A 24,656-nucleotide genomic window follows, 5' to 3' on the forward strand; every position below is an offset into this window, starting at 1 on the left:
TGAGATTAAAAGCAGATATTTTCCAGGACGCTCAAGAATATCAGGCAAATATTTCACATAGAAACATTGCCTTAAGCCCTGTCACCGAGATCCAGAGTAAGAGAATGAGGAAGTGCAAGAAAGACCTGATTCCTTTCTTGACTAATGTCAAAGTCATGCAAGGGTGACAGTGCCATGAAGCTCAGCAGACACCTGCCCGTGACCCCAGCAGGGCTGGTAACTGACCCGACACAGGAATGTCAACAATGCTTTACATGAACAAAACTGTCCTCGTGGGCTGACGTGGCCCCATGTCACATATGAAGGCCATTGACTTTGTTCTTACTATCTGCAACATCCATTTCAATGTGGCTGAAAGCAGGGTTGTCTGTTCCTTCATCAGCCATGGTAAATGGTTTCCAGTTCAACACCTCCTGTTTCTCTGGCTAAAAAACAAAAGACAAAAACCATGCTGTGAAGTGGAAGAAACAGTCTTCCCCTCTTTGACCTGCATGCAGAGTCAGGCCTGACATACTGGATGCCTTGCAGAAAAATACATGTTGGTTGCTAATAGATGATAAACAGTTATTCAGTATAGTAGCTAGTATTTTTCTAGGTGCACAGAAGGTTTCTTATTGCATAAGGTACTAGTTGTACAACATGTTCTTGTCACATAAAACGTTCCTGTCCTGCAAAGTGTCTAAAGTATTTTTAGGTGCACAAAGTTCTATTTGCTGTTTTCATGCCTAGTAATACGTCACCACCAGCTCCTTGAGCTATTGATTCCCTGCTCACAGTCCTTGCCTCATCTTTGACATGAAGAGTACATTAACATGCATGATTGCTTAGATGTTCCATCTCTGTTAAACATAATGAGATGTTGAGCTCTTCATGTGCAGGAAGTTGCTCGGTTCCCCCTGATTTTTTTTCTTAGCAACTTTCTGCATTATTTGTGATGTCAACCACTTGTTATCCAGCTCTTAGCTGCATAACAGGGCAGACGACTTCTTTCTGACTCTGGGCATAAAATAGGATGGCTGTGGACATTAGCTTCCATGTGGATGAGGGTTTTTTTAAAAAGATGACTTTAGGGATTAAATTCTTAGATAGTGAAAACAGTTGCTGGTCCATTAAAGACAGTGAATGACAATAACTGGATAGATGGTCTCCAGTCCTGATATGGACAAATAGCACATACAATTGAACTGTAAAAATCCCTTTCTCTTTCTGGTGTTCACATCCAGAAGTTGAAATACATGAGGTCATACTAAAAGGAGTTGTCATCATGGAGGAAAAATATTTTGCAAACTGGACCATCTCAGAGATATGATCATTGCCTGTACTGCAGCACTTGAAAAGCACTGAACGCAGCTGAGCTTGAATGTTCAGCATCTTGATAATACCAATTGAAAAATCATCTATAGTTTATTAAAAAAAATATTCTCCTATATTCTCCCTTCTAAGGGATTTTTTTACTCAGTAATGTCTCCCCTTTTCTTACATCTTAGGGAGGGAGCTAGGAAACAGATACACTGACTAGAAATGTTTTCTCTCAAACAGTAGCCAGAGTTGAAAAAGAATCCAGACTTTAGAGACACATTTACAAACAAAGGAAGCTTTGCTGAGTCCAAAGTGTGCCTTGGGCCAGCTTCCAAGACACTAGTGAGGGAGTATTTTGGCAGAAACCTGAGAACAACTATCCCTTGTCTCAGCTGCTGCTCTGTTGTTCACTCAAGTCAAGCTGTGGCTAAACATAGCTTCCCTGCCTATGCCAGCTGCTTTACTCCTACCTGCCTTTTGCTCTGCTACTGCCTTAAAGCAGACAGTCATATCAGACAGCATCAGGTACTGTTCATCCCGGTGGGAAAAAATAAGCCAGGGACTGTTTGCCTTTGGCCCCAGGAGGAAAGATTGATTTAAATCAGAGATGCATGATTACACTTACTGTCTCAGATTTAGACCATGAGAAGTTGGACAGGAAATCTTCCTTAGTCAGCAGGAATTTACAATCTGTGTTCTGCTTTAGTCCTCCTGCAAAATAGGCAGGTTTCAATCAGCCAGGTTTCCACATGCAAATGATTTGTCAGAGCCCAGCTGTGGACACCAGGCCAGATGAGCAGGGCAGAGTCATACAGCAAATGCCATCAAGCAATCACAGGCCTTAGGGATGATTTCTTTACAGTGATGTATACCCTGTACCTCTCAAAATATAAAATGATCCCTCAAAGTCTACTTGAAATGCCTTAGCTATTTCCCAAAATTTCCTAGATCATCCTCAGATTTCTTATTGTGTAAAAAAGCCTGAGACAATCATCAGAAAAGCACGAATCCCAACAACAATACCTGGGACCACCCTGCCAGTCCAGGAGATGTAATACCAACTGCTTCCCTGGAACCTGCACCCCAGTCCTCAGCCATCAAGACTCCTGTCTCTAAATCACCAGCAATTTTTATAGTGAGTTATTTAAGAGCAGCCCCAAAGTGGGGTGGGGTGGGGTGGGTGCATGTGTGTGGTTAATGGGATGTTTGGGCATTTTTAAGGCATGGAAGATTAACTAGTCTTGTGTGGGAAAGAAAGAAGGTGCAGGTTCTGGGAATTAGCTCTGATTGCCACCTGAGGCTTAAATGTCATCTTGTACCACAGAGAGCAGGGTGATAAAGTGGTTGGGTTAGTTTTTTAGGGTTTCTGTTTCTTGGGCTGAGGACTTCTCATCTGAATTTCTCAGTTTTCATGTTTTGTTTCAGAGCTGATCTGATCCTAGCTTGGTAAGTAGCAAAGTTTGTCTACAACCATTACTATAGCAATGAGGAGAGCGAAGGAAGGAAAGGGGGTGGGGAGCCAAATTCTCTAGAAACTCATAAGGAAAAGAAAATGGTAGAAGTGTAATATGCTTATTAGTTGCAAGGTAACAGGGAAGCTAATAGAAGTGAGTTTGTCTGTTGTGTTTGGAGTTTTATAATCTGGACTTGTTGTAGGTCAGTTCAATAGGTCTGAAATCTGCCTCAAAGACAGTGGCTGTCATAGGAATCTGGCTGGGTATACTGGGGAAAGCTGTAGAGAGAACCTGCTTTTGTGCTATTTTTGCCATGCAGATAACAGTTGCACATCACCTAGATGCAAAAGTAGTGAGGCCACGGTCTGGAACTGAAGTTGTTGTTGTGCATCTCATTCCCCTGGTCCCTTACCTGTAGGGTGCTGCTTTTTTCTCCTTGCACAAATAGTACAGGTAAACTGAGAAAGAAGCTAACATAGCCACGCACAGGGTCTTCAGCTGTTAGGTATGTGCTTGGGGGATGTGGTGAAAAGCATGCACTGTACCAGTACAAACAATATCCCTTGAGTGCTCTGAACTCACTCAAAGTACTCTAGAAGCATGGGTGTATCTCCTTGCTTGGAGTTGTTGCCATGTTCAGGGACAATCTAAACCTCCAGCCCCTGCTGGAATCTAATAAAACAGGAAAGACAGATGTTTGGGGTTTGGGGGAGGGGGTTTGCCCCTCAGGTTAAAAAACTGTTGAAACTTCTCTCTCCTTAGAAATTTGAAGTAACTTTTGCTGTGAGCAGAGACCAAAAGTGGGTTGCTGAGGGGAAGGAATGAGATTTATGATGGTAACCTTTACATCGTGTTAGCAATAGGGTCACTGGCACTTCCTGTGACTTCCTGTCAGCTCTCTGACCATCTTAGTTTGAAAGAGATTTAAGACATGTTCATTCACAGCTTGAACCAGTACCTGTTAGGAGGCTGATAATTATTCCCACAGTTACTGTGATAAGTGTCCCAAGTGTGCTAAAGTAAAGATAAGACAAGGAATACCAGTTGTCTGCCAGGGCAGGCCTGAAAAAGAGCAGAAAGTGTTAATCTCTACTTTCCTATTCCAAGCAACTTGAAAATGTTGTCTGTTTCCAGACAGTGTGTAAATACAGAGTCACTTCTGAACCAAGCGACCTGGTAGTTCTTGAACTACCTCTTTACAAAATATACACTGAAAATTTGTCCTAAAATTTGCAGCTCCTTTGTATGGGAGGAGACTGGTTGGTACAGTGAGGCAACCCATGAGATAGAGCAGCTAGAACAGAACAGTTCTGTCTTGGCTTGGAGCCTAGTGCAGAGCTGAGCACTCCAGCTATCCAGATGAAGTGCTAACTTCTTTAGAAGGGGGGACAACATTATTTAAAGGAGGGGATGGACATGGACACACACAAAAAAAGTTGGAAATCAATCATGTGCATCTCCAAACAGCCAGAAACAATAGGACAACTGTCACACCTAAGGATACACCTTATTTTGTTCTCCCTGACAATGTGCTTTGTTGTAACAGTTGTTTCCCTGCAGCTGTGAGCAATGCCAGAGGCCTTGGTGAGAGGTATAACATATGAAACTGGATGTTGGGCACCTATGTGTGTACCAGGTTATCTGTTGATTGTACAGTTCTCTAAGGTGTAAGGATTGGAAATCCCTAGAAATGTGGGAATTGTTCAGCTTCTTTCTGTTCCTGCTGTTCTCTATGTCATTCATAACTGTTACACTTAACTGTGATTGTCCAAAGTAAGACATTGGTAATTGCAGAGGGGAGAAAATCCTTTATATTATGCCCTCTTCAAATTTCCTGAATAGAACTATTTCTGCACAGACAAGCTCTTGTAGCTGGAGCTGTTGAACTGGCAAATGGCCCTTTAACAGCATACTGCTTTAATTCATGTGGCAGGCTATGGAAGTTAATCCAGTAACTATGAATGTTATGCTTTGGTTTCTTTAACGTCGTGGTTCCCAGTAAGGCATATCCAAGCCTTTAGACTCAAATATTTGAACTGAAGCTTTTCAGATCAATAGAAGATTCACTTTGACTTCTGTTCTGCAATAACTCAGACAAACTTCATTCTAACAAGGGAAAAAAATACTAGAGAGAACTGCATCATCTTAAACAGTCTGGCAGGTAAGTCAAGGAGGGATAGTTATAGTCATCTAAATGCTAGGCAGATGTTTGTGTTGCTTTGAAACAAATACATGCTTTGTTGATCGCACTTGATGAACTTTTATACCTCTCTGCAGTTGTTGTGCTGAAGACTGTTGTTAATGGATTTTCTGTTGATGTCAAATTTCCCAGGGATATGTTACAGCCCGCAGTTGAGAGGTATAGTGGCTTGGTCTTCTCTGGGAGTGGAGGATAAATCTGAGATCCGATTCCAACCCAAAGTGAAATAACAAAGCCACTGACAAGACCCACAAATGCACCCTGCAAAAAGAAAATGAAACTTGGATTTACATGAAAAGCAGAAGGATATTTGAGAAAATAAAACACACACAAACAAAAAAGAACCACCCACATGAGTAAGAAACAGTCAAGATAATCTAAACTGTAAGGCTGCATAGCAAAAATGAAATGTAGAGTTAGGGAAAGCTGGGGAGTTTGCTTCATTCCTACTTCAGGAAATACAGTGTTTACTTGCAGCTGCTGAGCATACTTCTTTTATTTTGCCACTGTGTCCATACAATAAATGGAAAGCTTTGGGCTGCATAGTATATGGGAAAGTATTGCTTCATTTGAGGCCCTCTTTGAACAAATACAGAATCAATATTTCTTTTTCCTCATGTGATCTGTTTTTACAAAAGTCTCTTCTACTTCAGGTGGCAGGTTTTGGCTGACAGCTAGTGACTTATTTATTTATTTTTAATATATACCTAACATCTGCAACTGTAAAGAGATAAAGGTTTGTGATTAGTCAACCTTACTAAATAGCAATCCTGTCAGACTACCCATGGACCATAGTTCCAAAGTTCTTTTTTTTTTTTTTTTTTTGATGGAATAGCTTTTTTTTTGTCTGGAAATTATAATTTCATAATACCGAAGCACTCTGAGAAACTCCAGCCTGCAATTGCTTGGGCCCCATTTTCCCAGCCTGACCCCCTTTTTATTTTTTCAGACGGGCCAGCATCCTCTGAGTCCACTGGGTGTTCAGCTGCATCTCCAGGCGCATCGTTCCCTGCTTCTGAAACTGTTTTCTGGAAATCATTGTCAAAGTGTTGGGGGTTTTTTTTGGTTGGTTTTTTTGTCGTTTTTTTTTTTTTTTCCCAGATCCCTCCTCTGGGCATGTAAATCTCTTCATGGGATGGAAACTCAAGTTCCTATGCAGCCCTGTTCATGGCTTCTCTCTAATAAGGAGGAAAGGCAGCAAGGGAAAACGTCCTTACAGAAAGTATCAAAGACATGTCCCTCATCACCCCAACATAAAAATTATTGGAGGGAGAAGGGGAAGGAGATGCCCAAAATTATCAATGAATTTTGGACAAACGGGGCTTTAAATTCTACTTACAATTCCATTTGCAAAGGAGCAAAGGATTCCCAAGGCAAACAGTCCTAAAAGGGGGCCACCAACCATGCCAAAAATGCTGAGCGCTGCCTAAGGAAGAAAGAGTGTGTTATCAGGTGCTGTGCAAGCAGGTTAAAGCCTCTAACGTGGCAAGAAGAGAAAATATTGAGAAGGAAATTATGAGGGGGTTTTTAACTGGTGTGTGCTTGTCTGGCAGGACTTGGTATAGTTCCCTGGTGCTTAAAGCAGAGGCTGAGCCACGGGCTGGTTTAAGGCCAGTACCCAGCAAAGAATAAAAACTAATCTCAGAATGGTATCCAGCAATTATTTTCTTATGTAATTCATTCTGGGCCATTCAACATGGGCATGAAAAAGCAGTCTATACCTACCTGCAACAAGGCTCCCAGGAGCGATGCCAGTGCAGCCATGGCAATGCAGATTCCACCATAAAACAGGCCTGCAGGGGAAAGGCAGAATGATGCGTAGATCTGCCAAAGTTTGAAAATCACTAGTGGAAATGTTTCCATTTAACCCAGCATGACCCCTGATGTCTCCAAAACAAACCTGCTAGCATCTGGGTTTTGTTTTTTGGTTTTTGGTTGTGTTTTTTTTCTAAGAGAGTATGAATTGGCCAAAAGGTCAGGCTCTAAGAAGAGATCATGCAAACATGACAAAATCTTCTTCCAGTATATTATTATAGTTACTAAATGGCAGCCATATGGATTAGCTGTAGTGGCAATAACAAATGTATTGTTCATCTTTCTCAGCTAATCTCCTGTGTCATAGTCCTTATTTTGAGAGAATGACTTTTGCTTCTTGGTCTAAAAATTTCGGAGCAAAAAGGTAAATGCTGGCGGATTACTGGGAGCTGACACTGTGATAAAGGACACCCTCGGTCACTAGGATATAGTGTCTCTTCCCAGGGCCTGTAACAATGGGCTTTGGGGTTTTCTGTTTGGTTTTTTTTTACACCTCCACCCCAGTAGAGTTTCACTGCACAAGCAATAGGTTAATCTCATTGTTTAATGTGCTATATTAAGCAACTCATGATAAGACCAACTGCAATTTTGGCACAAATATTGTTTGCAATAATGTTTAAGAAACTGCTCTCAGGTGAAAATATTTAATAGTTGTCACCTGCCACCAATCTGCTGTGCTTACTGGTATGAGCTATGCCAGCATGTTGGGACTGTGGTTTTTCCATGCTTATTACAGGCACTGTCTTGGGCTACACCTGCAGCTGGTCATAGACAGTACAACTAGCAGAGATGGCAATTGCATTTCAGAGATTTAAACATCTGCTCAGCCTAGTTCTGACCCTTTTGAGCCACATTAAACAGAGAAGCTAAACAGACTGAGGCTCTGAGAATACATCAATGAAGACATGAATTTCTTTTTCTCTGGAACTTTATCAGGACACAACACCATTGCTTGTGTATCACTCAGTTCAAAGGGTTTGTTACAATGTTGTTTCCTGTGCTTCTCATTTTTGACAGATGAAAGAAAAATAACAGGTGTTTTAGTCTGAGACATTTGGCTTTGTAGTATTCCAAATCAATATTGAATACAGATGCAGTGCACCCTCCCTGCTTAAAGATCAAGCAAGATGGTGTTGGGTTTTTTTTTCCTTTATGCTCACTTGAAATAGCTTGTCCCCTATTCTGTGCAAAACCTATGCAGCAGACCTTGTCTCCCTCAAGTACTGCATCAATGTAGTCCTATCAGTGTGAACACACTTTCTCCTGACTTACACTGCCATAAGCAAGATCTGAATCAAGCCCTCACTTTGTAAAATGAAAGTGGAAAAAATATTTTCCAGACATACTCATCCCCATGGAAATCCATGACAACTTCTTTTCAGAGAGGGATCTGAAGTATGGCTTGATCAGGTCTTCAACAGTCACGGCAGCCAGAGCATTGATGCTGGAGGACACTGTACTACAGAAGGCAAGTTTTATACATTTTTTTAATCTTAGAAGCTGAAATTATAGATAACAGATGAGTTACTGGCAGAGAGAAACTGCCGCTGTCTAGAACAGTGTCAGAAAACTAATGTAACTGCTGTATTGGTTGAAATAACTTATTATTCCAGGTGATGCCATTAATAACTAACAAAAATTGTTGAAAATAATTGCTCTTAGGGAAGACAAGGCAAATTTTGATGAAAAGATGGTCCTGGAAAAGTCAATGAAAATATCTATTACATGTGGCTACACTGTAAACATTATTGGTGTACATGATACCTTCACAAATTATCTACACAGTATATATCTGGGTAGGTAAAATTTCTACACGCAGGTCATTGATTACTTTGAACGCACTCTGAGAGAAGAGAGGAGGATTCAGGTAATCTAATTATATTCATCCAGAAAGTAAGGATCTACTCCACACTTAACTATTCCAGGCTCCCTATGGCATCCAGAGAAACCAGCACTCCTAATGTAGTCAGGTGATCTTGCGTCTATGTGTACCTTGCTCTTGCAAGCCACCAGGTTTTCCTTAGCATGTGAAAAACAAATATCCTGGCTGTTCCCTCTACTTACATAGCTACAAGTACTCAACAAAAAAATTATTCTGGTGTCACATTCTTAAGTTTCCTCACTTTTACGTGCTTATTATTGTTCAGAGCCTTCCTTGAAAGGCAGTGTTTCCTAAAAGATGCTCCTTGTGAAAACTGAACAAAACACTCCCCATTATGGGATAGAAGGGGACTGATTTGTCTCCTTCAATAAAAATATATAGTGATTGCTATTTTCATGGGGTTCATTCAAGACAATTGGAAGTCCAGGAACCCTTTTGTAAACAAGACTCTAAAGATCAGGTATGAGGAAAGGGAGATGGCTTTAAAGTTATGCAGATTTGAAACTGGAAAATTAAGGATGAGCAGTAGGAAATTCCCCCAAACTATAGCTATGTAGTGCAATCACCCATTTATAACATTTAAAAAATCCTATAGCAGAGGGGCTTTAAAGGTACAGAGAGGAGGGTTGATTAGTGCCATACATAGCATGTTGCTAGCTATTTCCTCACATTGCTGGTTGGGAACTCCAAACAGCTTTAAGTCCTATGACCTCAGAGCACCACTGTAGGAAACTATGGGCTTTTTAAGCTGCATTGTCAAAGATCTTACAGTGCTTTTCTTTAAGAACAAAAATTAGCTGGACAGAGATGAAATGCAAAAGTTTTAATATAAATGAAAATTCAGCTCTAACAAAAAAAAAAAAAAAGACAACAGGTTGCAAATTATTCATTTACCTTAATGTCCCACTGTAGGCACTAGCCACAAAAAGCCCTGGCACTCCTGGAAAATCATGGAGAATATCCAGCACTAGGTATGGCATTAGCTGAAAAATTCAGAGAGTAGGAAATATTACTGTCTTGCCCTAATTTTTCTTTTTATCACAGTATGCTTTTTGTTACAGCCTTCTCACTGACATTCTGCCCAGCTGTTCTAGCATTTAATGTCCCACCTTGCACTATTTATTGGTTTTCTACACAGAAAACCCACTCCTAAAACATCTACTTAAGATACAGCAAAGTCTATTTAGACCACCTAGCAGAGGTGAGCATTTAGCCATGCCATCAGGCATGGTTTTGAGTGATGATGGTATAGGAGGCTAGTGCTGGGCAGCAGGTAGCCTGTATTGTACATCACTGTTGGGCTTGGGTGCCACAGTAGATTCTCATGTCTGCTGGGAATTCCACAAAAAGGCTTTGTAGATACAGCCCAATAACCCTCAGGTTACCTGAGAACAATTTCCTTATTGGAAACTGTGTGTCATTTATTGACTTTTGCAAGATCTGAGTGCTGGGAAGAGATAGGAATTTTAAGATTTTCTTCCTGAGAACCAATTTTTTTCACAGACAAGTTGGTCTTTTTAGTATCTTACTTCCAGTTTCCACCAAAGGAATGTGACTGACAGGAACAATTTCATTTCCTTTGAGTTTCCACCTTGGTTTTCTGTATCTCATTTTATTCTAACCTTCAACACCAGGTGGTCCTGCCTTAGGTACTTCATCACCTCTGCTCTTCTCCTGGCTTTCCAGCTCTTGTCTGTGGGGCATTACCCAGAGCTTATGATTCTCCCAGGCATAAACATACAAAAAAATGTTTCCTGGGCCCTGACTCTGGTCAGTCTATGGGCTCCCAGGGCTCTTGTTCCTCAGGATCTGTTTAGGGGGAGGCCACTGTCAGTTTCAGAGTGGTTTCTCCGCAGCACAGTACAATGCTGTTTGGTTGCCCAGCTCTCCTCCAAAGGAGGGAAGGATGCACCATCACTAGCAAAAAGCTGCCTGCTGCTAACCTTCTTCCAGGTGTGTGCTTTGGGCACCATTATGTTTCAAATATGAAAAGGCTTTCGCATCCCTTGGCACGAAAGCAGTTTAGGTGCGATGACACAAAGCAGCCCTCTAGGGCCGGCCGTCACTCACACAGGCACCACTGCTTCAGCCATCCCTCGCAGCAGCCTCTTCCCCCATTTCACTCTGAAGTGGTTTCACTCGCTGTTGGCACTCTCAGGCACGTTTTGTTACAGAGTCAACTGTTAAGGGACTCGGGCATGTCATTATTGTCAACCCTCGGCTCTTGAACCCCCACACCTGGCAGTTATGGTGCAGAGGAAGGGCACCCCCTCACCACCCTTGCCTGAAGCATGGGGCCCTACCTGATCGAGTGCCGACACCTGCTTTGCCGACCATGGGTCGCAGTCCTTGTAAATGGAGTAGAGGGCCAGGCCGCACAGCACCGCACAGGCCAGTATCGCCCAGAGGCCCACCAAGTTGATGTACAGCGACCTGCAGAAACACCACGTTAGAGCTCAATGTCCCCACAAGACCCCACCAGGGTCCAGCAAGCAAGCTGAGGAAACCTCCTGGCTGGTGGCTGCCCGCTGGAAAGGGAGTCACGATACAGGTCCCAATATTTCACCTGGTGCGAGATCATGGTTTTACATGTACAAATTACGCTTCTGGTTTTTGGTGGTACGGTCTGAGTGCCTGTCCTCTGACAGTCTGCTCTGGAGAAGATGGGAGAGATATGGCAATTCCCAGGCATGTGTGTGGGTTTTATGCTGCAGGCAGCTGGAAAGAAGATGCTCTTCCCCCCTTGCCACACCTTGGTGAAGACAAACCCCAGACAGATTTGTAAGGTGGGATGCCCCAGATCAAGCTGTGGGGTATCTTTTAGTCAGCATCAGCACTCCTTTGCCTCTGGAGCTGCAGTGCTGTGCTTACACAACAGTGGGGTTGTCCTTGTAAAGCAACTAAACCACCGTTTCCTCCTGGAACGATCTCAGTGGGAGGCAGCCACGAGGCACTGGGACCCAGGACCTGGTCTGGAGCTACCTATAGCTGCCATTTCCAGAGAGCAGGGGGTGGCCACCGACCCCAGGGTTTCCCCTTTAGTAACTAAACAACTTGGAGCCTGCTATGGTCCAGTATCCCCGTTGCCTCCCTATGTCCTGACAGGAGCTTCAGCTAACACGGAGGGCAGAAATGTGTTTTCACCAGGCATTATGCTACTTTTGCCACACTCAACAGGCAGCCTCTACTGGTGGTGAAAACTAACTTGTTGTTCTTGCTCAGTGAGGGCTTTTCCTTTCCATCTAACTATCCAGTCTTCTCAAATGTTTCTCAGCTCTTGATGACTCCTGGGTCACAAATTTCTTCTCACCTAACGTGATCAATTCAAGCAAACACATCCTCTGGGAGCTTGGCCTTGAAAAATAGCGTTCCTTTCCATCAGTTGCCTCCCAGTTATCCACCAACAGTGATTTAACTGCCTGACAGATCATGTACCCTGGACCCGTGCCAACTGCTAAGACCTCCACTGGGAGAACCTTTGGTTTCTGTGCAAATAGATCCATGCCTGCAATGCTTCAAGAGGCCTTTTAGTACTTTCAGTTCCCAAGAAGGTAAGGGACACCAGCCTTTAGACTGCTCTAGAGGACCATCAAGAGAATGAAAAAGTAAACTTAACTTTATAGGCCTTGTTAAGCATTGAAATGGACATTTTCAGAAAGGCATAACATAGATTAATTAGTTGAACTATCAGTTTCATACCATAGAAAAGTTTTTGGCAAGCACAATGTTAACTCTTAAAAAAGACCATATAGCTGAAGCTGTTCTGAATTGGCATAATCTGCCTTGATATAAGGCACTCAAACTGATCTAATGCAAGATTTAACCAATGAGTTAAATCAATACAACTCTTTTGAACAGTATTAGCCTAGAGCCTGCAGGAAAGATTAAAAAGTCAAGAGAAACACATGGAAGCAAAATAAATTGTTTGTCTGAATCCACAAATTCCTGTTTTTAAACTGCATCAGTGTTTGACACTGAAAAGAAAGCTGTGGGGTTTTTCTTCTGATTTACATCCCAGTTCATGGTACACCCTATGACTAAGCACTAGAGTATAGTAATTGTAGCACTAGTGGGGGGACGTGTTCCCATCAACTCTGGGTGAATAACATGGGGTGGAGTTGTGAGAAATAGGCACCATGACTGTGCAAGGCTTATTTTTGGTTGGTTGTTTCAGGCTGGCTTTAAGGTTTTAGCACTGAAACATGCTAGATTATGACCTTGAAAGGAGAGAGAAATGTTAGTAGCCCATGTTTTCCTCCTGCTCTAAGCGCTTGTTATCATTCTTGTATAACCATTATGTTCAATTTGCATAGTTACTGTTTGAAGTTGACAACATGTGCTCCTACGTACTGGTGTGTTTCTTGAATGGGATGAAATCCTTTCCCAAAGCCTGAGAAAATTCCTTCTCCTGTGCCACTGTTAAAGGCTTTCTTAAAAACTGCAAGTTGGGATCTGTGAAAAAAATTTCTTAGCTCTGATCTATTACTGTGCTGTCTTTATAAAGCCCTACAGTAAATGCCACAGAGGTACACCCTATTACTCTGACCTGATGACATTTTACATTTTATGTACAGATTAATAATAATAAGAGGTGCAGGCTACCAAGGTGACTTGCCAGATGTGTTTAACTACATTTGAAATTACCTGGATAATCATCACAGAACGGCAGCATTTATAGTTGTGACAAGCTGCAACAATTACACAAGATGATTTCTCCATGCAGGGGAAATACACTGTACAAGCGAGGCACAAGCAAGATGCCATGGAGTCCAACCACACACACCAGCAGAAAAGGACTCTACTGATTAAGGCTGTGCCACCACTAATACGGTATGAGCTATAAATCCCATTCAAACCCCTCCAGAACCAAATAGCCTCTAGCCCTGGTTAAAGCTGCTGCAGCAGCTCAGAAAATCTGCCCAGAAGCTGCCATGGCACCACATTCCTCTTGGCCATGCTGCTTCTGGGTTGCCCTGCAGGTGTGCCTCCTTACAAAGAGGACAGGGAGGTTGCAAGAGCAGAGCACATCCCTAAGTTGGAGCAGGTGCTTGGGAAGAACAGTCTCACCGGCACACAAATCTAGCACAATGTATGCAGCTGTTTTCCTATAAGCAATATGCAATCATGCCAGGCAGCATTACAAATGTGGGATGCACCTCCTGCTTGTGCAGTGCTGAGAATCTGGAACCCAGCCATGCACCAGAGCTTGTGGAGAAGCCACATGTGGAGAGCACCAGCTCATTCCAATCTGCAGTGCAAATGGCTGAAAAGTAGATATTTATTGCCATAACCAAAATATTTCAGTTCTAAACTGTGCATGATTTTGTGGGTATTTTGCTAAATTTATGAAGTGAAAGCCTTCATAAAATTCCTTCTCTGTGTGTCACTGTATTATACAACTTATGGGGACTGTAGTTATGATGTGCATTTATATATTTCTCCTATAAATGGACTTTGAGCTCACTAGTAATTCTTAAATCCTGAGTTAGGAACTACTGGAATGATACTAAAGATAAAGGTAAGATAATAGAGTTAGTAAATATACTCCATTCTAGAGTAAAGGCTGATCAGAAATGTTTGAATTCAAGAAAACAGAACTCTCTGCCAGTTTCCATAGTGAATTCCTAAAAAAAAAAAAAAATATATATGATTCCTCAGCAATTTTATTCCTCAGTTCCTCAGCACTGAATAAAACACTTCTGCATTTTCTCATGCCTATACTCATTGGTATGGAAAAATCTTTTAGTCTTTACTTATGCAAAATTCCCACACAATGATTTAGGTTTAGTAGAGTAGCAATTCAAGATGCTGTCTTGATACGGCTTCAGAACAGGCACTATATTATTTGGTCTTTAGGTTGCATATAGACTTAATGGAGCTATTTGTATGCAAGAATGTATGCAAGGCATAGTGAAACATTCTGGCACAAAGTTCAATGTTGTAGCAACTATACATGATTCAAATACCAGTATTTATTGTATTGATTTGTCTTCTACCTGGTCCAAAAACCAGAAAACAAAAGCTGTTACATTTTACAAATGGATTTTATATAGATAAAAAACATTCCATTTAAAAAAAAAATATCCCCCTTATAAAGAACAGTCACTGTTAAATTCAGATGTTAAGAGTTACTGTAGGCAGACTTACAGTTTTGCGTGGAACCTGCTTTTGCATGAAATGTACCTCTGTACTTGAGACTGGTTTACCCCATATATGCTAGTCCATGTGAAAGTCCCACCTATAACAATTGTCCAGAAGGTGTGCCTTTGCAAAGGATCGGGATTAAAGCTACAATGAGAGGCAAAAAGAGAAAATCAGAATATGAAAATTTTCTTATTATGAGAAAACCTTAATGCATAGGAGAAAAAAATTCCCCATAATTGTCCTAATACAAACTCTTTTAATATGGCCAGATTTTTCACATTCAGATACTCCAACTTCACATGAAATCACAGAAAGCAAATTTTAAAACTCAGAGCTGATCCAGTGAAACACTCTGATCTGTCCAAAGGTGAAGTTTAACTAATTTATTTGCCTATACACTACAGTCCTAAGTAAAGCTATATGATGACTATGACTGTTGTTATTAAATGATGCTCCAGTAAAAAGTCTCACATGCCTACTTATCTAGAGGGACATCAGTTTAACACCAATATAAAGGTGTGTTTGCAAGCCCAGCCTTTGTGGGCAGTGCCTCTGTCTGTAAAACATTTTTCTGGTTTAGTTCTGAGTAAGAGATTTTACATGGCCATAAGTACTTTTTTTTTTTAATCACACTTTAATATAGCAATAAATTATGCTTATCTTGGTGAACAATGTAATATTATTTTGCTTATTAGATGTTTTTATTCCTTTTCTTTTTCCATCTGTGAACCCTGTGACTGGGGGGAAAAGCAATGCAGTATAACCACTGCAAATCAGCCAAACTGATTGAAAAAAATGACTGTTCACAAGAAGCAAAAAAACCCACCCCACAGATGAATTACTTACTGAAGAACTTGGTGAAGAATTTTACAGAACAACCTGATTAATATTGTGAACTGATAGAAAAAGGTAATACTTGTCACACTAAACTGTCATTAACAGCACTGGGTGAAGTTTAATGACTGGACTTGATGATCTTAAAGGTCTTTTCCAACCTAAATGGTTCCATGATTCTAAGTATCTCAGAGGAATCACCTATTCACCAAAAGTACAATAACTTTTTCTTTAATCTTAAAGTGGTTTTCAATTTAATACTGTCAGAATGAATAATCTTGACCTTGCAAAACTGTATTTTTAGGCTATGATTAGTTACAATAATGAAGAGTGAAATACTATTAAAACTACTTTCAATTCTTCTTTCAGGAAAAAGGAAAACATTGCGGTTTTTCAGATTAGACAAAAACTATTATTTTCCCAGTTGTTTTGGTTCAGTAGCTGAAATGCCAAATCAGCTGTTTGGAAACTCTAAGTGTAAATATGATTGTCCTCTCCCATTCACCGTTCACTTGCAGTGGAACCCAAAATGTATCCTTAAAACACCTACTTGACAAAGTAAAAAGGCTTTTCTTTTTTACAGGATTTTGCATGGTGTAGAACCTAAAAAATATCCCTCAAACTAGGTAAGCTTGTTCAAAAATACATAAAAATTGGGTCACAACTCCTCCCCCCCTCCTCCTCCTTCAATAGCAATTTAATTTCAGTTAGTCACCATGGGCCAAATTTATAGGAATAAAACAGCACATCATCTGCAAGTACAAACTCACTCCCAGAAGTTTAATCTTCCTCCATAGTAGGAATCGTTTATGATACGTTCAATTCCCTCCTGAACCACCACAGCTCGTATAATCACAGATGAAAATCCAGCAACCATGATTCCAACCTGGAAAACATCTGTCCACACCACTGCCTTCAGACCACCCTGCATGAGGAACAGCATGTATCAGGTACAACAGGGAAGCAGCAATCTTGCTTCGTACTCACATTCAACTAAGAGAAATGTTACAATCTGTGTTATGCATAATAGATCAATTTCATCTTTTTCTTTCATAGAAATTGTTCTGTTACTGGAGTGTTTAGGAATTGCATCCTGGAACCTATTCAGGACATCCTGGTCCTTTTTTGAAGCGCAGTAGAATTTACTTTGGCCATACACACAGTTTAATCCAATATTTCCTTCATCACATAACCTGATTCAGAAGTCTGTATCAAAAGATAAACTGGCAGACAGTGTTCACCTTACACATATACAGTACCACTGGCCTCCAGAAGGCATACCATTCACATGAATAAAAATAAACATGATTTAACCGAAATTACACAAATAAATTTGTCACTGAGGTTCCATTTAATAATTTCTAGACATGTGGTCAATTAACACTAATCTAAAGACCAATCTGTTCCTGTGGTACTTGCTATTTTCAGTGGCTCTATTCAGAAACAGACAGGACTATTATAGTTGCTTTAAGCAGGTGCTTGAAAAATTATGCAACTAAACCTGGATTAGAGGAAACTAGATTAGAAGAAAAATCACAGGAGGATTTTAGGAGGGGAAATTGTCTTTTTGCTGTTCTTTCAGCTACAACAGAAGTTTGAATGTTTCAAAAGAGAAAAGGCTCGAGTCACATAGTGGCTACCTTTGCATCCATAGAAGTCCCTGGATGAATATGGCCCTGTGGCTAGAGCTACACTGTGAAATGTGCTCCCATGGGTAACCCAGTTATTAGGCTACTTTTCAGTAAATTCCATATTTGATGTGAATGGTGAAAGGAATAGAGATTTTTTTTCTTAGCCAAAGGGCCCGCATACCAGTGTGCAGTAGAAAGTACAGACCACGCCGGTTGCCACCACTGCACCCCACAAGTCAAAGCCAGTAACTGAAAAAGAGGGAAATGGCATCAGTGTGATTGAGGCACTGGGAGAGGAAACAAACAAGGTCAATTTTTCACCCCCAATCTGGTTTTTGAAAAAACCTAGAAATAAGTTAAATGCAAAAGTAAGAGTAAAAATGGAAATGAAAAGATTAGGGTGACTGAACCAGGGGATTCGCTCTAACCAGTTCTAAAATGGAAACGGTTGTTACAGACATTGGAAAATGCTAAAAAGTTGGATATATTTCAGGATTCAAGCTATTTGTCTTTAATGTGAATGATGCCTAACAACATCCAATATATTTGTAGCCCCAACTCAGAAAGGTGTTAAAATAGTTGCCCTTTCTTGAAGTGCCTGGGTACTCCCACAGAATCCTTAGGCAGGGATTTAAGCAAGTAAATAGCATGGGCATGCTCCGTGGAGGTAAGGTGGTTCAAAACGGTCTGGAAGAAATGTGTCAGACTAAAAGCCTTTCTTTTATTTTTTTTTCTTTTAGGGAAACATGACAGTATGCCTACACCAGATGATGCTGTACTGTGCTTGGCATACAGGCTGTCACTGCCCCAGCTTGGCACACTCATGTGCTGCCAGGCAGGATACTTGTGGGCTCCCCAACAGATAGCTCAGGTTAATGAGAAATACTGCAAAAAAACCAATGAAAAACAGTGCTTCTAGCTGGGGGCCAGCTAGGTCATAGCTTGGTTAGCATGTATTTGCAGGGCAAATATAAAGGATATAAAACCTGTGGGTCTTATACATTGCAGAAGACCAATGCAGATAGTGTTGGGGTTTTTCTTCCTTTTTGTTCAATGAATGAGCCAAAAAACACCCCAAAACAAACAAACAGAACAACTGTGATTTTCATTCTAGACAAAATTATTAATTTTTATTTGTATTTTGTTATTGCCTTTTCTTGCCAAGTGGACAAATTAATTGCATCAGATTAGAAGTTTAATTTGGCTCCACATAAAAGCATTTTTCCCCTTTAGAAATAAATATGGCTCATTTTCAAAGCAAAGAGTCATTTTGAAGTAGAAAATGGAAATATTTCATTTTGTAAATATCACAACAAACATCCTAAGTTGAAGATCTCTTTGCTGTTACATTGGTTTTCCTGGCAAAATGATAGGCTGAGTTAAGCAGTTCCAGGCAGCCCAAACCCATATTTACAGAACTTTTGCCTTGCTCTCTTCTAGAAGAGCACTTAGCCAGGGGAATTAGGGAATTAAATGTTTGTTTAGTCTCTGCATTGCCTTCAAACTTTACTTAAGTCATCTTAACTTTTTTGAATGTAGCCATTACCTAAGGATATTGCATGAGAAGTAGAGTGAATGTGAGCAGGTTTTGCCCTTGAGCCTCTTCTGTAATTCCTTACAGGTAGGGATTAAGGGATCAGGATTAAAAATGGGAGGCCTTCTATCAGAGTTCCCATCAGGATCAACAGAAATCTTAGAAGACTTCATGGAAAAGCCTTGATCTATATTTTTAGGTGTGCATTACAAAAAAAAAAAAAAAAAAAAAAAAAAAGAAAGCATACCATACTATGCACAGGAAAAATTATAACAGTAGACGAACAGTTGCAGTATCCTCATCTTACCTTGATTTAGTGCTAAAGCTGGAGCATAAATTACAATACCAGTGTACAAAGTCTAGAAAGGGAAAAAAGATAAAAGATTAAAATAAATGTAAATTCTTGCAAAGGTGATAGCTTTCTGAGATTATTTCTTTTCAAGTATTTATGTGGTCTGTATTTCCTACATAACTGTTGTGAAATAATTCCAACTGTTAGAAGACTAATGTCTGAGACTAACCAACACTGTAGTTTCACAGCCTAATGTTCTTAAATACCAAGGACTTTTAAATACCATCCCTCTTGAGCTTCTCCTAGCTTTTATGATTAACTTATTTTATTGCTTTAAAACTTCAGTCATATGACAGAAACAAGAGCAAAAGGAAGTTGATGAGGTTTACACACAGTTTGCCAAGGCATCTATTACAATTTCTCTTCTCAGTCTTGGGATCAATATGCCTCTCAGTATGCAACTACAATGCACATGAATAAGAACAAAAAATACAGCATTAGTTAGTCATTATTGATAGCATTATAAGGAATTACACTCCTATAAGATAAAGCCATGCCTTATTATCAGTAGATTTGTATTTTCACCCAATACAGTAAAGATACAGACAAATGAAGGAGCTACTCTCCACTTTTGTGGGCACAATGAGATTCACACACTGATATCCTCTACGATTTCTTTGTTTAAATTTCTTTATTTTTAAATCATGTTTACTTTTTTACTATTGTTATTACTGCCTTGTAATAATAGGACAAGTTCAGCTGTGACATGATTCAGGACAATACAGCCTGCAAAGACTTCTGCAAAGGTCAGTGATCTTGACTCAAAAGATCTAAATCACAGTCAGGTCCTGAGCTGACATGCATCAACTTTCCATGGTCAAACTCTTCTAACTCCCTGATTTACAGGGTTGGGACTTGGACGTGGAAAAGCAGCAGAATCAGACATCATCCAGCATTCAGCAAGCCTTTGCCCCTTCCATGAGTGTGCAGTCCACCCTAGGCACAGGTATTAAACCAGAGCAGGATGGTTAACCACAGGATTACTCACGGTGGCTTTTGAGCAGGTTAAAACTGGTCCCTGTGGCAGAGCTCTGCCACATAGCCAATGGCTACGCTGGGGAGAGAACCAAGAGGTAACTGGAGTGAGTGGTAATCCAAACCCAGCAGAGGGGCTGCTTCACCCAGCATGACCAGATTACCTTGGCCCCTTGCTGTAGACCTGCTACAAGCACATGTCAGCAAAGATGGTAGGGCCACTGGGGAAATAATTATTCCACTCATTACTGGTTTCCAGTAGGACATTTAGCTGTTGACTGCAACTCTTCGGATGTAACCATCCAGCCAATCCCTTATTCTTGTAGTAGCCCATCAGTCAAACCCATATTTCTCCAAACCTGCTAGTTCAGGGATTCAGCATGAGAAAGCGGCATTCTCATATGCAGCAAAAAAGTGCCAGAAGCTTTGAATCATGAGAAATTAAAATCTACAACTCTGATCACATTTTTGTGTAAACTAAAACAGGACTGATTACACAATCTTTCCACTTCTTAAGTAGTTTTTCAGGTTGTATTACTACATACCCTATTTTTCTTCTTTTAAACACATGCCAATATTCAAAGAACAGTTAAAATTACACCATTAAAATATTGGGGAGTTTCCTCTCCTCACGATTCTTTTTGTTATTCAGGTTAAGCTGTTAGCACTTGCATAGAAGACACCTATAGATCTTCAGTTAATTTCCTTGAGTACATATTTAGGTTGTATAGAATTACTTTTCTGATCTTTGCCAAGGAAAGATTATGCTTGGCTTGTTCCAGTTTATGCAACTGTGATGTCTTTGTATTTGCCAGTGAAACAGCATCAGGATTCTCACTTGGTAGCACTCTGCTTTTCCTATGGGCTTGTGTATCTGTGAATGCCAGCTAAGCAACCCTGTTCAAGTAAGTAATTAGCACTGCACTGACCACCATCTTAACTGGTGCAAGTGTGATTGCCCTGTAACTAGGAAAAAAGCAAGCATGTAACTTGAAAAGCTTTCTGATTGTGTACTCATTCTTGCTTTGAATTCCCCCAAAAGTCCACTTCAAAATTGTGAAAAGAACACATTCTTGTTTCTGGTGAATTTAACACATGTTCACTGTACATTTAAAAGCTGTGGTCTCTCACCGACTCCCTGAATGTGCTCTGGATACAGCAAGCCACACCAACAATAATTTCAGGGACTGCTTTAGTTTAACATTCCCTGAGGCAGTAATTTGCTATTTCTCAGTTTGCAGACACCCAGATTTTTCCAGTGGTGGTGGTATAAACCCTTGTGCAGTAAATGACAGCTCCTGACTGTTTTGTCACCTTGCACAGACTCTTGAGAATTAGTCAGACGCCCAGAATCCACGCACTGGAGGATGAAAACTGCCGCTGCAGATGATTGGGGCATGTTTACATTTTGAACCCATTGTGGGTTTCTCCAGCAGGCAGGCAAACAACTGCTCTTCACACTGCTACCCTGCAGTGAAGGGTCGCTCATCTCTTGGCATGGTGCTGACGCCAAGTGACTGCTCTGGGTGCTCAACAATGCACACAGAGAGACACAATGCACAGGGGCAGGTAGCCCAGCATCCTCTCCCCACCTCATTGCTTTGGAGCAGAAAGAGCTTTGTTTCTCGCACTCTCAGCCACCTATGCACTGTGGTAACCTCATCAACTGTTCAGAGAAAACAGCAAGTTACACCAAGCTGAAGAATCCTGGTGGCTACAGGGACCACAGAACAGCTTTGAGATTTACTTGCCGTTTGTATAATGAAGAGGACCGTTCCACAGAGGCGCAGGTATTTATTAAATCGAAGCTCTAAATACTGCAAAAGAGAAGAAAAACCAAATTATTTTTTTTCAAAACTTGGCACTATTGATAGGACTAGAGTGAAGAGATGAGCAATACAGAAGGGACATAGTGTCATTTTTACATTTTCACGAATGGCCAAAATCCTTAGAGTCACCTTGATTGATATCTCTTTCAACTTAATGTGATATTTTTTACAGACCTCACCACTGGATGATAATACACAAGCAAGTGAAGTAGATGTAAGCTAGTCACTATATGATGGAGTCTGCCGAATGGAAACCAGTGCTACTCAGCAGCCTCAAGGCACTCAATAGACAGGGAGCTGTGCACTGTGACCTGGTGAAGATCAGCACATATTATCACAGAATCATTGAATATCCCTGGAAGGGACCCATAAGGATCACAGAGTCCAGCTCTTGAATCTGCACAGGGCAACCTAAAAGTTCACAATGACATACCAGCAAACAGCAGAACTCACTTGCATTGTGAAATCAGAAAGAAAAAGAAAGCATTATGGCTATTCCTAAGCCTTAGTGAATTTGGAAACTCTGGCATTATGTGTGTCCATTTGAACTGTTGCAAGAGAGGGCAGAAGGTTTTCAGCAGTCGGCAAGCTTCCTCCCACGGTAACCTCACCTTCTGCACTGCCCACAGCAGCTCACTGTAGTCTACCAGTAAGTAGAAATTTAGCCTTTTGCAAAACAGAAACCCTCACTTTTCTTTCTAGCCTGGGACAGCACAACCTCTGAATGAGTTTGTCATGCTGTAGGGCAGATTTGTTCCTACCATCTGTCCTAATAACCCTCTAGGGCGTGTGGTTGTACAAAAAGAATCAATCTCCTTTGCCTGCCAATCTGTTCAATTGGCACAGGCAAACACTGAAGCATCTCAAAGTGCTCACTCATGAAGTGAGCATTTAAAACATGATCTGTGAGCACGTCCATGCAAGAAAGCAGTGCTGAACCCCTGGACAGACACAAAAAAAGTTGTTTAATCTCTGAACTCTGTCCACAAACAGAAGATATATCTTTTATAGGTGCATTACTCAGATCTAACCCCAAGATTATCAGTGAGTTTCTGGTCATTATTATAGAGCCCTATTTTTAAGTATCTTCATAACTGACAGTCCAAAGATTAGTAGTTTAAAACACACTGGAAGACACCAGAAATTTCTGTTGGTGAATTCTTATCTAAATCACCAACAGAAACCTTGTTTTCAGCCTCAAGTGCTGCAGTGTTCGTTCAGTGTAATAAAATGCTAAAGACCAAAGTAGCTGGCCAAGGACTTTCACCTGCAGTGATGCCCCTTTCCCAATGTCCTCTGTGAAAAGAGCAATTTGCCTCCAAATCTGCAGCTAGGAGCTGTCTCCACACAGGAAGATAAACAGGTTCAACAGACCTTCTAAATCAGAAGAAAGTCCTGACCAGATGCTTCCTCACCCCAAAACAATCAGACTCTACCTGTGATTGTACCACCACCCCAGACATCTCAGTGTCACTAGCTATAGCTTGAACTTATACACTGAGCTGAAGACCAGCTCAGCCGTATTTTGGTGGAAGTAGGAAAACTCTCTCGGGTGCACAGTACTTCCTGACCTCCCTGTATAAGCATGATGGAGAAGACATTCACCTGAGGCTGTTCAGGAGGCTGTCTGAACAGCCTCAAGTGAAAAGGTTGTCTCCCCAAAATCTCTAGTAGCAGCACAAATATATAGTCTGGCAGAGAGGGCCTTCTGTGGCTGCACGTAGAAAGAAACCTGTCTGGAGGGAGCATGATGTGAGAACTCTGGTTCCTATGTAGATGTGTTTGCACTTCGTTCTTGGTACATTAATTACACATCATTAACCACATGTCCCCATCTAAGCTGCATGAGGATTAATCCACCTGCTGAACTAAGTGTCTGGAGTGAGGAAACAAACCTGACATGATGCACAGCTGCTGAGCATCTCCTGTCTGCAGACGCAGTGTGGGCAGACTTGGGGACAGAGTAGGTTGCAGCCTGCTCTTGGGAGAGTGGAGATATGTGGCACACAGAGCACAGGGTGTTTGGGGAAAGAGACTGAGGGAAGGCATGTAGAAAGCAGGCGCGAGAAGCCCCCCAGCTCCCTGAACGCTGTGGAAAGGCTCCTTCTACTCCACCTTACCTCATAGGTGCTGGTAATGCCCAGCTTGTAGAAGACAGGTAGGAAGATCTCGGCACTGCACAGCACCACCAGGCCATAGGTGATGGCAAAGATGCAGAAGATGGCACCGTAGCGATAGATCTCGGCAGGGGTGCCCAGTACGGTGACAGCTGACATGAAGCTGGCGGTGAGGGAGAGCGCGACAGGGAGAGCGCTCATGCTGCGGCCCGCCATGAGGAAGTCCTTGGATGTCTTCTGTCCTCCTCCCACAAAGGCATAGTAGACCCCGATGATGGCCGAGACCAGCAGCATGGCTGCAAAGACCACGTAGTCCCAGACAGTGAAGCTCCCCATGCTACTGGAGGGACTCGCACTTGGAGCCGAGGGGCTGGCCCGAAATCGGAGGGGCAGCTGCTGCCCGCGCAGGGCAGGAGGAAGGGGATGGGGACGGGACCCGCGGGGGTGCGCTGAGCCCCACCGGGCCAGGTGCGGTGCGGAGCGGTGCGCAAATCTCTGCCCGTGTGTCTGCCGGGGACGGGCTGCGCCGGGCGCGGCAGTGCGAGTGCCGGAGCCGGGACGGCGGGCGGACCTTATACGGCCCCGGTGCC

The 24,656-nt window shown here is 41.7% G+C and overlaps 1 protein-coding gene across 1 annotated transcript; it reads right to left on the reverse strand.

Annotated features, from left to right (window-relative positions):
* Positions 1-278: 278 nt before the first annotated feature.
* On the reverse strand, positions 279-24,453 carry SLC5A8 (solute carrier family 5 member 8). Its single transcript, XM_080394174.1, has 15 exons — positions 24,070-24,453; positions 21,872-21,937; positions 19,101-19,152; positions 17,441-17,508; positions 16,399-16,553; positions 14,798-14,938; positions 10,954-11,083; positions 9,545-9,633; positions 8,115-8,227; positions 6,679-6,746; positions 6,293-6,379; positions 5,021-5,214; positions 3,712-3,815; positions 1,925-2,010; positions 279-425 (listed from the first exon to the last, which is right to left on the reverse strand). Exons 1-15 carry the CDS (start codon positions 24,400-24,402, stop codon positions 294-296), a joined length of 1,818 nt encoding a protein of 605 aa, XP_080250300.1. The 5' UTR covers positions 24,403-24,453; the 3' UTR covers positions 279-293.
* Positions 24,454-24,656: the final 203 nt, after the last annotated feature.

The sequence above is a fragment of the Falco punctatus genome (genome assembly GCF_963210335.1).
Source record: "Falco punctatus genome assembly, chromosome: 6".
Lineage (NCBI taxonomy): Eukaryota > Metazoa > Chordata > Aves > Falconiformes > Falconidae > Falco > Falco punctatus.

Excerpts from the sequence above, each read along its gene's own strand:
- SLC5A8 (XM_080394174.1), bottom strand. The coding sequence starts at position 24,402 with ATGGGGAGCTTCACTGTCTGGGACTACGTGGTCTTTGCAGCCATGCTG. Across the intron at positions 9,634-10,953 it reads AGGTGTCGGCACTCGATCAG|CTAATGCCATACCTAGTGCT; the intron begins GTAGGGCCCCAT and ends TGAATTTTTCAG. Across the intron at positions 2,011-3,711 it reads AATTATCAGCCTCCTAACAG|GAGGACTAAAGCAGAACACA; the intron begins GTACTGGTTCAA and ends CCTATTTTGCAG.